Source organism: Camelus dromedarius, chromosome 20 (genome assembly GCF_036321535.1).
Source record: "Camelus dromedarius isolate mCamDro1 chromosome 20, mCamDro1.pat, whole genome shotgun sequence".
NCBI classification, from domain to species: domain Eukaryota; kingdom Metazoa; phylum Chordata; class Mammalia; order Artiodactyla; family Camelidae; genus Camelus; species Camelus dromedarius.
Window position 1 is genome coordinate 32,556,065 of NC_087455.1, and position 13,179 is coordinate 32,569,243.

Here is a 13,179-nt window from a genome sequence, read left to right on the forward strand (position 1 = left end):
CATGACGCACATGCTGATGCCAGGTCAAGGCTCTTGACAACACTCTGAGTGCTCCGAGAAGTGGGCCAACCCATCCATTTCTGCAGGGTATAGCGGGACGGTGACTGCTTCAGCTGACTTTTTTTTCCCCCTGAGATTTACAGAGAAATCCAGACTGTGGTTATCTAGCTTGAGAGGTACATCTGTACAAGGACTGGTGCAAAACTGCATGTCTAGCTGCCAAGTGAATATTACAGTTAACAATGTCTCTCTGAGATTGTGGTCTGGGGTGATCACGGAAGGCCTTGGGGAGAAGTGATAATGAAAGGCCCTTCAACAAGAATATAAGGCTTACTCCCTTTTAAGTCAAATGTTAATTCTCCCAACTTAATTTTTAAATGCATCAGTCTATTTCACTACAGACTGTCCCTGAATGATGCTCATATCAAAAGATACTTTTTGGCTAAATTATGAGCTTAATAGATTTCCATGTATTGATTTGAGTATATAACCTTCATCTATAAACTTACTTCTGTGGGGAAAACAGGGGTATCCTGATTTCAGACAATCAATTTACAAACTTATTTTAAGAAATCTGCTTTGATTATTGGTTCTTTCACTCAAAAATTATGTATCCAGTGCTTTTCATGTATCAGACACTGGTATAGGCACATGTGAACAAAACAAAGATCCCTGCCCTCATGGTGCTGACATTCTAGAAAGGAGAGACAGTTAAATAAACCTAATAAATAATTGGTATAGTATGTTGGAAGGTGATAAGTGCTAAGGAATTAAAAAAAAGTAGTGAGGGTTAGAAAGGATAGGGATGTGTGGCAATTTTAAACAGGATGGTCATTGAGAAGGTTACAATTAAGCAAAGTGTGAAGGGAGCCAGCCAAAATGGCCAACCGTATCTAGGGAAAGTGCATTTAAAGTAGCAGGAAGAGCCAGTGCAAAGGCCCTGGGGCAGGAGCCTACCTAGTGAGTTGGAAGAATAGGAGGTCAGTGGAGTTGGAAGGGGGTGAGAGAGAAAAGAGGATGCGGGCAGGGAGATAAGTTGGGTAGTGGCAGGGAGGGAACTTGACAGATCATGTGGAACCTTGTAGGACATTGTAGTCATTGAGAAAGTTAGCAGTCATTTGTACCAGGCTGGTTTAAAGTAAGATCTGCCTGAATCAGAACAATTCCTCTTTCCCTTTGTCTCCTATATGTCAATTTTAATGTGAACACAAATCAACTGAAATCTTGTTAGAATTCAAATTCTGATTTAGCAGGTCTGGGGTGGGGCCTGAAGTTCTGCATTTTTAACAAGCTTCCAAGTGATGCCAGTCCGCAATCACACACCGAGTAATGAGAACAAAGAGGTATTGAGCACCCAGCGTTTGGGGGCTTACTTCTCCATTAGCTGGTTGCAAGGGCCTTCTTGTTCCCTTTCAGCCTAAAAGGACAACCTGGAAACTTTCATATTGGTCATAATTTCGTCACTGGCCTCACTATTTCCTGGTCCTATCCCCTGGCTAGTAAGAGCATGGTTCAGGGCTCTCTTGGAAACACAGGATAGGTTGTCTGGCTGTTTCCATGCAAGGTCTAAGAAGTTTGTAGGGCCTCCTCACTGCCCTCACTGTGGAGGCTCTGCTTCTGAACCTTCACCTGAAAAGACCCGCTCCACTCCTTGAGTGATAGTCACATAATTCTTTGACCACATCCCTGACCTATAGGAGTTCTGATTTGTAGCCTTCACTCCCGGCCCTGTACCTTGAGTGATAGCCCAGCTCTGTAAACTACGCCTGAGGCAGCGAGAGGACTCGGGTGCTGGTCCTGGGAGGAAGAGGTGCCCTGCTGATGCTGGTGTAACAGGCGAGACTAGCCGTCTTAAGAGCTAGCTCAGTAACTTACAGCTGAGGCAGGCTAGCCACTGGTGAATATAAAATAAAGGTTATGAGTCAGATAGACTTGGATTAGGATTGTGCTTCCAGTCCTTATTGTGTTATCTTAGGAATGTTCCTTGGCATCTCTGAGCCAGTTTTCTCTGGAAAATGTGAATGATAACACCTCCTTCATATACTGAGATAACGCATAATAAGCACTTGGTAAGATGACTGGTACATAATGACACTCACAAAATACTAGCTGCTATTACTTTTTATAATTACTATTAACATCCCACCACGTATAAAATCGCTTTGTGGCCTGGCTTTATAGTGCCCACCTTTACAGTCCCTGGAGTTAAGGCACCAGAGCACATCTCTCAGCAAAGGCTTTCAAAGATGAGACATACAGACCAGTAGCAGTTTCATTGTAACAGATGTCACGGGAGATAACTTTAGGCACTGAAGATATTTAATTTAGAAAGCAAATGATGGGGGGACTGACGTGATGGCTGTCTTGAGGACCCGGAGGGCACAACTGAGACCAAGAGGGAGAAAATAATCCGCAGCACATCCCCCTCGCCCAGAGAAAGTGAGTTGGGGTGAGACGGGGCTGGGGGCGCCCGCGAGGATCGGCTGGTGCGCAGCTGCGGCGGCGGAGCCAATCACCGGGCGCAGCCCGTCCTCGCGCGACGGTACAGTCGTGCAGTCGTGACGTCAGCGGTTGCCATGGAGAGGCCCGCTTGGTAGGGACCGCGAGCCGACGCCAGGGGCCGCAGGGTCGCAGCGTGGCTTTGAAGTCGAGTCCGCTACCACCATGAGCGGCCGAAGTCGCGGTAGAAAGTCCTCCCGCGCCAAAAGCCGGGGCAAAGGCCGTGCCAAAGGCCGAGTCCGCGCCGCTCCTGACGACGCCCCACGCGACCCGGACCCTCCACAGTGCCAGAGGCTCGGGGAGGAGACCCAGGCGGCACAGGTGCAGGCTGGCGCGGGTTGGGGTGGCCTGGAAACCGCTGCGCCCGCGCCGCCCCGCCGGCCCGGGGAAGAGAGTGCCTGCCAGCTCCCCCTGGACTGTGGCCTCGCGCTCCGCGCCCGGGCTGCGGGGGATCGCGGGCAGGCCCCGACCAGGCCCGGCCCAGGAAAGGCCACATCCCTCTCGGAGCGCCTGGTAACAGACACTGTCTTCGTGGGGACCGTGGGGACCGTGGGAAGGCCGAAAAATGGCCCCCGCGTTGGAAATCGGCGTGGCCTCGCTGGGAAGAAGGCCCCAGATACCTGTAGCGCAGTAGGGAGGGGATCTCCAGCCATAGCCGGTGGGAAGCCTAAGAAGGGGACCACTGGGGAGTCCGCCTCCGTTCCAGTGGTAGAGGAAAATAAGGCGGAGAAGGAGGCAGGGTCGGGGCCCCCGGCTACAGATGGCAGCATGGATACGCTGGAGAATGTCCAGCTGAAGCTGGAGACCATGAACGCCCAGGCGGACAGGGCCTACCTGCGGCTCTCACGCAAGTTTGGGCAGTTGCGACTGCACCACTTAGAGCGTAGGAACCTCCTCATCCAGAATATCCCCGGCTTCTGGGGACAGGCTTTCCAGAACCATCCCCAGCTCTCGTCCTTTCTGAACAACCAAGATAAAGAGGTACTCAGCTACTTGAATAGCTTGGAGGTGGAAGAGCTTGGCCTCGCCAGATTGGGCTACAAAATCAAGTTCTACTTTGGGCGTAACCCCTACTTCCAGAATAAGGTGCTCATCAAGGAGTACGGGTGTGGGCCCTCCGGTCAGGTGGTGTCCCGGTCTACTCCAATCCAGTGGCTCCCGGGGCATGATCTCCAGTCCCTAAGCCAGGGGAGCCCAGACAACAGCCGCAGCTTCTTCGGGTGGTTTTCAAACCACAGCTCCATCGAGTCTGACAAGATTGTGGAGATAATCAACGAGGAATTGTGGCCCAATCCCTTGCAGTACTACCTTATGAGCGAAGGGGCCCGGGTGGAGAAAGGAAAGGAGGGCAAGCCAGTTCCAGCAAGGCCGCCAGGGGAGACCAGCGAGCCTGCAGACAACAAGTCCAACTGAATCTGCATACCTCTCCCTACTACCTCCTGCTGGACCCGTGCCTGGCTGACCCCCCGTGTTTGGCTGTCTGCCTTTTCTTCATGTCAGCCTCCTTGCACTGTATTCCCTTTGGACTTCAGTTACAAGAATATGGCATTTACGATCATGTTCTTTTTGTCTCCCCATGGCTTTCTTGCTTTTTGACATTAGTGTCACACGTTACGTGATCTCACCCTGACTGTTTATACGTTAAGCAGACATGCTTCCATTGTTTGCTGCCTTTTTCTACATTGCCTGGACCCTGTTCTTGGCTCTGGCCTTCCCCACCTGTTTTTTAACAGGGATGCTCATGAGTCATCCAGCCAGAGGACTGGTGCCTCTTCAAGCTCTGCTCCTCCAGGGCCCGTGACTTGCTGAGCTTCGTGTTCCTCCTACCCATGCATGCCATCTGTGGCATTTCTCTTGCCACTGCAGAATGAAGCTAATGTACTTGGTATTAGCCATCAGCCAAAACTGTTCCATGGCTCTGGGGTTGCCAGCCAACGTGCCACCAACAGGATCTCTGCCTTTGGCCAGGGGCTCATGCTGCCCTCCTAGACATGGATGAGGTTATGGGTGAGAAGCAGTATGCCGTGTGTTCTGAACCATCGGGCGTCTCTTCCTGCCTCTGGGCCTCTCTCCTGAACCTTCATCAAGGTCTGCACCATGCCTCATCACTCTCAGGCCACTGAGTTTTGTCTAGGTTGCTACTGGCCCCAGTTGGCTTCCTGGCCAACAAGGACCTCAAGAACTGCCTGTGGACCCAGGCCTCCTGCCAGTGCATGAGACACACTTACTCTCCTCAGCCTTCTAGGAACCCTACTGGCTGCCAGACTGATGGGTGGGCTGGTATGTGTGGACACATGCTCACTGTCATCAAGCTGTGGCTGCAGGTGAGGGTGGGGACTGAACTTGCCAAGAACCTAGGTACCTTTGTTAAGTCCCTTATCCCTTCCTTACACATGACCAAAGTGCTGTCGTGGGGTTGATGGGGAAGAGAGATTTCTGATCTATGGGCCTGCATCTCCTTCTCAAGCCTCCACACCTTCCTTGCTCTTCCTTCTCACCCGCTCCCTCCTTTCCCTCTCTTCCTCTCCCGCCCTGTCCTGTCCCCTACCCCCCCACCCCTCCTTCCTTTAATTTTTGGTTTCTGTAGTACCACAGCTCAGAGAAAACAGAACGACTGTAAAACCAGGGTTTTCACACAGCTAGTGAGACAGCTGGGGCTCTGCACGCGCGCACACACACACACACACACACACACACACACACACACACACGGCTGCACGCTGGTGGAGGAGGCCAGAAGGGTCTGTGGGTCTGTGGTCAGACCCTGCTGCCAACTCCTGGGTTCACCCTGTAACTGACGTTGAAATTTCTTTGCGTGGTTGTGCATCTGCAGGAATGATAAAGCCCGAGGCAGCAGTGTTGCAGACTCGTGTTAACTCTGTTCCGACCTTTTTTTGTGCCCCTTAAGACCCAGTTGCTTCCTGCTGTTCCCTCCTCTGTGGTAGCCTCTGGCCCTCTGGACCCTCCTTCCTCGGCTTCCCCACCTTCCGCAGCCCTTTGTTCTCTTTGCTTCTACCTTGCATACCCATAGGAATAAGCTCTAGTCTCCAGTATGGGGGATCCCAAGGCCCTCTCCTGGAGCGTGAGGATGGGGGTGGGCAGAGTCTGTTCTGGATCTCCAAGGCTTATTTCCGATGGGTGTAAAAGCTGAGCTGCGCCCTCTTTCCTCCTCTCATCGCTGAGTGTGGGGAAGTAGGGCTGTGTCTACACTTGCCCTCCCCCAACTTCCCTTTCCTTATGGAAGACCTTGTTCTGAGTTCCCCAGGGGCTGGGGAGGTCTTGACTCAGAGATGTAGAGAGGGTGTTGGGCAGGGAAGTTGGAGCAAAAAGCAGAGCAAGAACGAGCCTGGTGGGGAGTGGGCCTGGAAAATCAGATGGAAATGGCTTGAGAAACCTCAGGGAGAATACGCGTGTCTCTCGGTGATGGAGGGCGGGGGTGGAGGGGGGAGGTAACTTCCCGGGGAGAGGTTGGGAGAATTAAAGGGGTTGTGGGTAAGTGCGATGCCTAGGCGAGGACATGCCCGAAGTTTTGTCCAATCTCTGTGTCATTAGTAGCCTTCATAAATCACAGAAGCAAACCCGAAACAGAATAATGTTACTTCGGATGCTCTCTCTTTTGTTCTAGGTATGGCCTTGTGTATGTGGAAGATTAATGCTATATGCTGCTTCTTTTGTCTCTAAGTAAATCTTACCACTTACCCCATTTTTGCATAATGGGAAAATAGAGCTGTACAGGTTGCTTTTTTTTTTTTTTTTTGCTATTTAAAAAAATTTTTTTTAAAACTTTTCCCTCTTTATTACGGACCTTTTCAGAAATGCACAGAAATGGAGAGGATGGTCCCAGGACCCCGTGTGCCCATCACCTAGCTACTGCAGTTATCAATTGTGATCCACCTGATTTCATCTGTATCTCGCTCTCCCCGCCTGTATTTCTTATCGAAAGTCCAAGATACTGTGCCAGTTCAACCCGGACTGCTTTGGGAGAATGGGACTCCCTTTGGTGGTGATGGTGGTGGGGTGCGCTGTCATTATCACATCAGGTCTGCTTTTTGCTTTTCATGTTAATTAATGAAGTTCCAGAGACGGGTCTTAGAATTGAAAGTCTTCAGAATTAACAAGTCTCAAAAGGAGCTGTCGGGGGTGCCGCCTTTTCCCTGCAGCCACAAAAGGAGAGAGAGACCGTTCTGTTGTACACTCTTTCAGAGACTTACCAGTCTTTGATAAGGTGCTTACTTGAGACCTTTCACCAGAATATCAGCCTTTTTTCCTGTGTAAGGTGGAGACTTGTGTGACTATTAGAATTGTCATCAGCTTGTCCTGGTCTCATAGTATAACTCTGGGCTTTAATACTCTGGAAGTATAATTCGGAAATTATTGCTATGTTCTGTGAAAATAACCTCCCAAAAGTGATCAGTAACTGGTTGTCTTACTTGGTAATTTGACACCCTGGTAATAATGCAATTATTTCTTTGTTCCAAAACAGTATAAATAGTTGTAAGCTTGCATGCATGATGGAAAAATAAAAGCCTGTATCTGTTATATTTTTTATTTTCAAAAAAGAATTGGAAGGTTAAGGAGAGGCTGGATAGTTGAGGGGACGTATACTGTGGCCTATGTGAGTGATTCTGAAGCCTCAGGCCCTTGTGTGACTAGCTGCACAACAATATATAAAATTCTGATCTGATTCCCAGGCCTTACCAGAGATTGAGATTCTTTGGTTCTGGGAAGAAGCCAGGTAGTCTTGGTTATAAAAAGCTTTCCAGGTAATTCTAGTGGAAATCCAGTGCTTCTCAAATTTTAGAGTGCCTCTGAATTGTGTGGGGCATCCTGTTAGAATATGAATTCTGCTCCAGGAGTCTGGAGTGGAATCTGAGATTCTGCATTTTGAACAAACTTCCTGGTGATGCCAGTGTTGGTGGTTTGCAAACTGTACTTTGAGTAGCAAAGGAGGTGACCTTCAAGGACCTTGCACACTAGAGTAACAGTGCCCTAGTTGTGATGTGATGGTTGCACATCAGAATTATTTGGGAAGCTTAAAGAAATATACATATACTGGCAGAATTCCACACAAATACCGACTAAACGAGAATCGGATGGATCCAGGTTTCGGTGTTTTAAAAACATCCCAGGTGATTCTGATATCCAGCCAGCGCTGAGAACTAGGGTTTCTGGTGCTGTTTATAAGATTCATAACAAGGACCATTTTCCATTCACCAGGAGAAGCAGCAGAAGACAACCAAATGCCACATAAAGCTACCAGCAAAAAATGGTTGGAAAAATATAGAAGGCAGTTGTTAAATGACAAGAAAATAAAATTAGTTTATATGATGTTGGGCTTGAATCAGTAAATGTGCAGGATTCAGGGCGTAACAGGTGCTCAAGTGTTGAATGAAAGAATGAATTTAAACCATGGTTTATATTCAAATGGCTTAGGGCTCGGCTGGTAATTGGGTTTGTGAAGGAGCCCGTGCTTGATTCAGAAGGCCGTCTGTGTTAGTTTGTTAGGGCTTCCATAGCAAAGCACCGCAGACTGGTTGGCTTAAAACAACAGGAATTTATTTCCAGTTCTGGAGGCTAGACATCTGAGATCAAGGTGTCGGCAGGTTTGGTTTCTTCTGAAGGCCTCTTTTCTTGCTTAGAAAGGGTTGTCTTCTGTCCGTGTCTTTGCGTGGCCTTACCTGTGTGTGTGTGTCCGGAAGCAGCGGGAGGAGGCGGAGTCTGTGTGTGAATTCGGGCAGCTGTTCTGCAGTGCCTGAGTGTTCACCTGGGGGCCCTGCAGGCCAGGTGTCGCTCCATCTTCAAAAAGGAGTGGCGGGGGATGAGGAACTTCATGTAGAATCTCCCGATTTTGAATGTTTTCAACCGAGCCTCCCTCCCTGCCCCCGCCCCAGCCTCTCTCTTCGTGATACGTGGGGTGCAAAAGGATGTGGAGGGCAGCCTGGCTTTCAGGCGTGAGCACCCCATGAGTCCCCCCGGGGTTACGGACTGGAGCTCTCTGCCCTACTCTGGCTCTGCTCGTACACTTGCTTCCTCGCTGGTGCGGAGCCTCCGTCTCCCAGGCCCCCTTTCACACCCCACTCTTGAGCTCCTAGGAGAACCCCACTGATTGGGATTTTCCACTGCCCCACCTGCTCATTCACTCATTGCCTCCTACGCGTGCCTGCCTCTGTCGTAGACATTAGAGACCCAGCTGTGGACAAATGCAGCTTTGAATTCTGCCCTCCTCCTAGGTTTCAGCCTCCTCTCAGCCTTTGCCTGGGGTCTTCAGTCAGTCTTTCTTTTTTCCCCTTTCCTACATGGGGCTGGCGCATGTTTTAGATCCATGTGGGGGCTAAAGGAAGCCTCCTTTCACTCTCTGGCCTCTAGGTCAGACTTCACGAGGTAGTTGAGGCTTTTAGTAACCTGGAGAGTGAGAGAGTAATTCTTGTTATGCTAAGTGTCCCTTGTCCCTTTCTCACCTTCTGGTTTTATTACAAAAGGCCTTCTGATTTCTTAACTCGTTACTTGCTGGGCTTTTTAGGAAGTGTTGTAGGTCTGTGCCACCCTGTAGGGGAGGGAGAGGGAAAAATCAACAGGCTTGCTCCCCTTAGCTCACTCTATCAACTTCTGACTGTCTCTCCATGCGCTTTTGGCTTCCCCTCTGGTCTGCTCCACTGATTTGCTACAAGGGAAGCAGGCTCGTAGCCCTGGGTGGCCTCATCTAGGGAGGGGACTTCACCCTCCTTTGCCCCTCTGAAGATTTTGGAAGCTCCTTCTGCCCTGTCACCCCTTGAGATCTCAGCCTTGGCGATCCTCCCTTACTACTGGGTAGGGCCATATCCCACCGGTGTCAAGGCAGTTAAAAAATAAAAAAGGAGACCCCACATCCAGTCTGTGGTTTCTGTCTCTGTCATTAGCATCACTTCTAATCTTCTCCAACTCTGTTTCACGATCCACTCTCACAGCTCACTTCTGCTGATTGTCTTTTCCCTGAAACTGACCTCATGTTAGTCCCGCTTCTGTACTCCAGACTAGCACCTGGTCAGGTGCTCAGTTACAGACTATCCAAGGCTGGAACCTTGAATTCCTTCCTCCTCTCCCTGCCTCCTATTAACCTGGTCCTCAGCTGAAGTTTGACAGATATAAGACAAAATACCTCCCACCTGTGTGACACTTCATAGTTTACAAAGCACATTTACTTACATGATTTCAGTTATAACAGTGATCCCATAAGGCTCAGAGAGGTTAAATGACTTGACCAAAATCACAAAACCAGTAAACAATTGAGCCAGGACCCAAACTCAGGTCTTCCGACTCCAGGCTCCTCCCACACGTGTGTGCGATGGTAAACACGGGCCCAAGCAGTTAGCTGGAACGAGGAAACTAGGCGCTTTGCACAGAACCTGTATTTAACTCCCTACACAATGGATCAGAACCCTCCGCACGGCTCATCAGACAGTCACGGCTGACCAGTCAGAGTCAACGAGCGAGCATGAAGCTTCCTGAGCATCCTACACCGCAGCTGCTGTCGGAGCTCGACTGGGGGCAGGGCTGACCCGATGGGCTGGGTGACGCAGAACGTGGCCACGACTTCCTCTGACTGCTCTGTTCTAGGGTCAGGATTGGTTCTAGACACACCTGACTGCACGTGGAGGCGGGATGAGGAGGTTGGGGGCTATAGCATCGATCTTAGAATCTGAATGATTTGGAGAAAGGGTGACAAAAAGTTCTCCCACATCAAGAAGTCTGGTGATAGAAGGTTCCAGGCTTGCTCCAGTGGCACAGTGATGTTAGGACTCTGGGTCCCCCTCTCCTGTCCCTTGAGTTTCCCCTCATGGTTCCCCAGCTCCAGGCACCACGTCCTCAACCAGCTGCACTTAAAGGCAGGCAGGAAGAAGGGGAAGGGGGTCTTCTCATGGGTCTCTGTCTTGGGGGAAAAATCTTTGCCTGGAGTCCCTGGTGGATTTCAGGGGAACTGAGTCTGGTCCCTTGGGCCTGAAATGGGGGACACTCCTACACTCTGCTTCAAGGAATCTAACACTTGTCAGCCTCTCACGGGAGTGGGGTTCTGCCATCAGGGAATAAGGAGAGATCAGGGGCCAGAACTGATGGGAGACCTGTCGCCTGCGGGTTCATCCTTTCTGGGGTGATGCTGTGGCCGTATTGCTGACCTGGAACCCCATGTAGTACCTGGAGGCACGTGCACCTGCGCTTTCCCCAGCTCTCCCCTTCACTGCTTCTGACAAGAACGCTCTACCTGTGCTCTGTGTTTTGGGTCTCACCTCCTCGATTACATGGTAAATGCTTTTCAGCCAGCAGCGCCTTTCCCCCACAGCACCTAGCTCAGGGTTCACTCAACATTTGGTGGAGGAGGTCAGTAAATGCTAGTTGAGTGACTGCATTAAGCCAATAATCTTTCTAAGATGTAAATTTGATCTTGTTAACCACCCATTCAAAACCTTCAGGAGTAAGGTCCAAAATCCTAAGAAACACATAACAAATCCTCTGTTATCTGACCCTACACTTTTTTTCTTTCAAAATTCTTTATTATGGAAGTTTTAAATAAAAGTTGATAGAAAAGTACAATGATCACACATTTAAATTCAATGATCGTTAACTTTTTGCCATAATATTTTGCCTCTGCATATGTGTGTATATACATTTTGCTGAACCATTTAAAAATAAGTTGTTTGATGTTTCATCCTAAATGCTCAGCATGTATCTCATAAAAACAAAAAATAAGGATACTCTCCTACGTAATCCCAAAACTATTGTCAGAAAATTACAGTTCCCAAATATCATCTGGTATCCAGTCCATATTTAGATTCTTCCACGGTTCCCAAGGTTATCTTATAGTATTAGTTTTAAAATCAAGATCTAATGATGTTCAGATACTGTATTTTGTTATCTTTTTAGTCTTTTTAAAACAAGAATAAACTCACTTTTTTCCCCCATGACATTGAATTTCTAAACAGGTTAGGCTAGTTGTCACATAGGCCGTCCCACATTCTGGATTTGTCTGATTGCTTCTTCCTGGTGTAATTTACCTTTTCCTTTGTCTTCTGTACTTCTTGTACTTCTTTTCTCTTTACCATCACTGTGGACTTGTGCGGTTTTACTTATTTAATGTTTTACCATCAATTACCATCATCTTTTTTTGGCTGCTCCGTTGACCTGTATTTTGCTCCAAACTAACTTGCACCAGACTCTCGTCCTTGCCCCTGATTTCCTCCCATTGCCCTGTGCACCCGCCAGCTGGTGTGAATCGCTCTGGGTTCTCTGGACCCCGGAGCTCGTTCACACACCCCTACCGGCGCACAGCGTTTGCTCAGGGGGAATACCCTGGCAGTCCTTGGGTGCTCAGATAAGTACAGATCAGATATTTTTGTGCTGTGGTTTTTAATCTCTCAAGGCTGAATTAGTCCCTCCCTTCTCTTTATTTCCAGATTTTTGTTCATACTTCAATTCGTAGGACCTAATATTGTGACTTGTTCTTGTTGGTTTACTAGTCTGCTCCCAACTGAGACTGAGATCCTTGAGACCACAGAATAGTAACTAGCGCTGTGTCTTAGTCATTTTTGCATTCCCATAGCTCAGGGGCTTGCACATAGTAGGTGCTCATTAAGCACTGAACAAGTGAGCAAATGAATGGTCCCTCAGGACCACTCATGAAGGCCTCGGTGACAAACTACAGAGACGTTGGAGTGCCCAGGAGCAGAGATTGGGAATAATTCCAAATGAAGAAGAAGCATGAACCTAATACAAATGGATTAAAGGACGGTGGGAGAGGGGAGCTATTACCTGCACAAAGCCTCAGGCGAAAAACACAGTTGCACCAAATTACCCTCACAGCATATTGGAATTCAAGTAGGGAAATGGAAGTGGGCAGGAAAGCAGGTGAAGAGTGTTGGAAATGTACCATGTGTGCTGTGGTTTAGTAATATTCCACAGCACACACGTCTGTAATCGAAAACGAGAAAGCAAAGCTGATGTGATTCTGGCAATGACTTTCCTGGGATCTTCCTCTCTCTTCATACATGGATGCGTATATATAGTCGGAGATCTCCCAAGCAGTTCCTTGAATTTAAATGACTTCAAAAAATTGGGTTAGAACAAAGGCAATCTCTGAAAGAATGATGTCACTGAACAGAAGCTGGATAAGAGATTAACCCTGCAGAATGGAACCCAGGGAGTGGATCTAGGGCTTAGGTACCGTGAGCTTCAATATGAAGTAGCCTGAATTCCAGGATGACAGGGCACCCATGGTCATCAGAGCCCAGGGCTGCTTTGCCTAGTGCTGTGGCATCAGATACTTTATGAGAAAATTCAGAACACTTAAGGGGGAGGAAGGGGCAAGACCAGGCTGATTGTCCCTCGGGAGGTGAGGCTGCAGGGCCTGGGTGTGTCATCTGGAGAGCTCTTCACCTTCTGAGAACTCAGTTTGCTGTCAGCGCCACCTCTGGTGTGGGGGGCACCTGCTCATCCAACTAGCATTCGAGGGACACTGAACTCCTCCACAGGCACGTCATTCTCTCAACGAGAGGTCTTATCTGACTCCCTGATGAGGTGGTACCCCCACCCCCACCGCTCACTGTATTCCGTCCTCTCACTCCTCTTCTCCTTCATAGGTCTTATCAAAATTCATGACTATGATTTTGTCTCTTCCTCTGGACTGTATGCTCTCAAGGATCTTTGTTCACT

General features: G+C 48.9%; 1 protein-coding gene across 4 annotated transcripts in view; it reads left to right on the plus strand.

Annotated features, from left to right (window-relative positions):
* Positions 1-2,583: 2,583 nt before the first annotated feature.
* TSPYL5 (TSPY like 5) overlaps positions 2,584-13,179 on the plus strand; it is a 39,947-nt gene continuing 29,351 nt past the window's right edge. For 2 of the 4 annotated variants that reach the window (XM_064476945.1, XM_064476946.1), the window contains exon 1: positions 2,584-4,823. In XM_064476945.1, coding sequence (XP_064333015.1) covers positions 2,665-3,912 — 1,248 coding nt within the window. In that variant the 5' untranslated portion in view covers positions 2,584-2,664 and the 3' untranslated portion in view covers positions 3,913-4,823. The other 2 variants (XM_010981912.3, XM_031439368.2) reach the window with 2 other exon arrangements.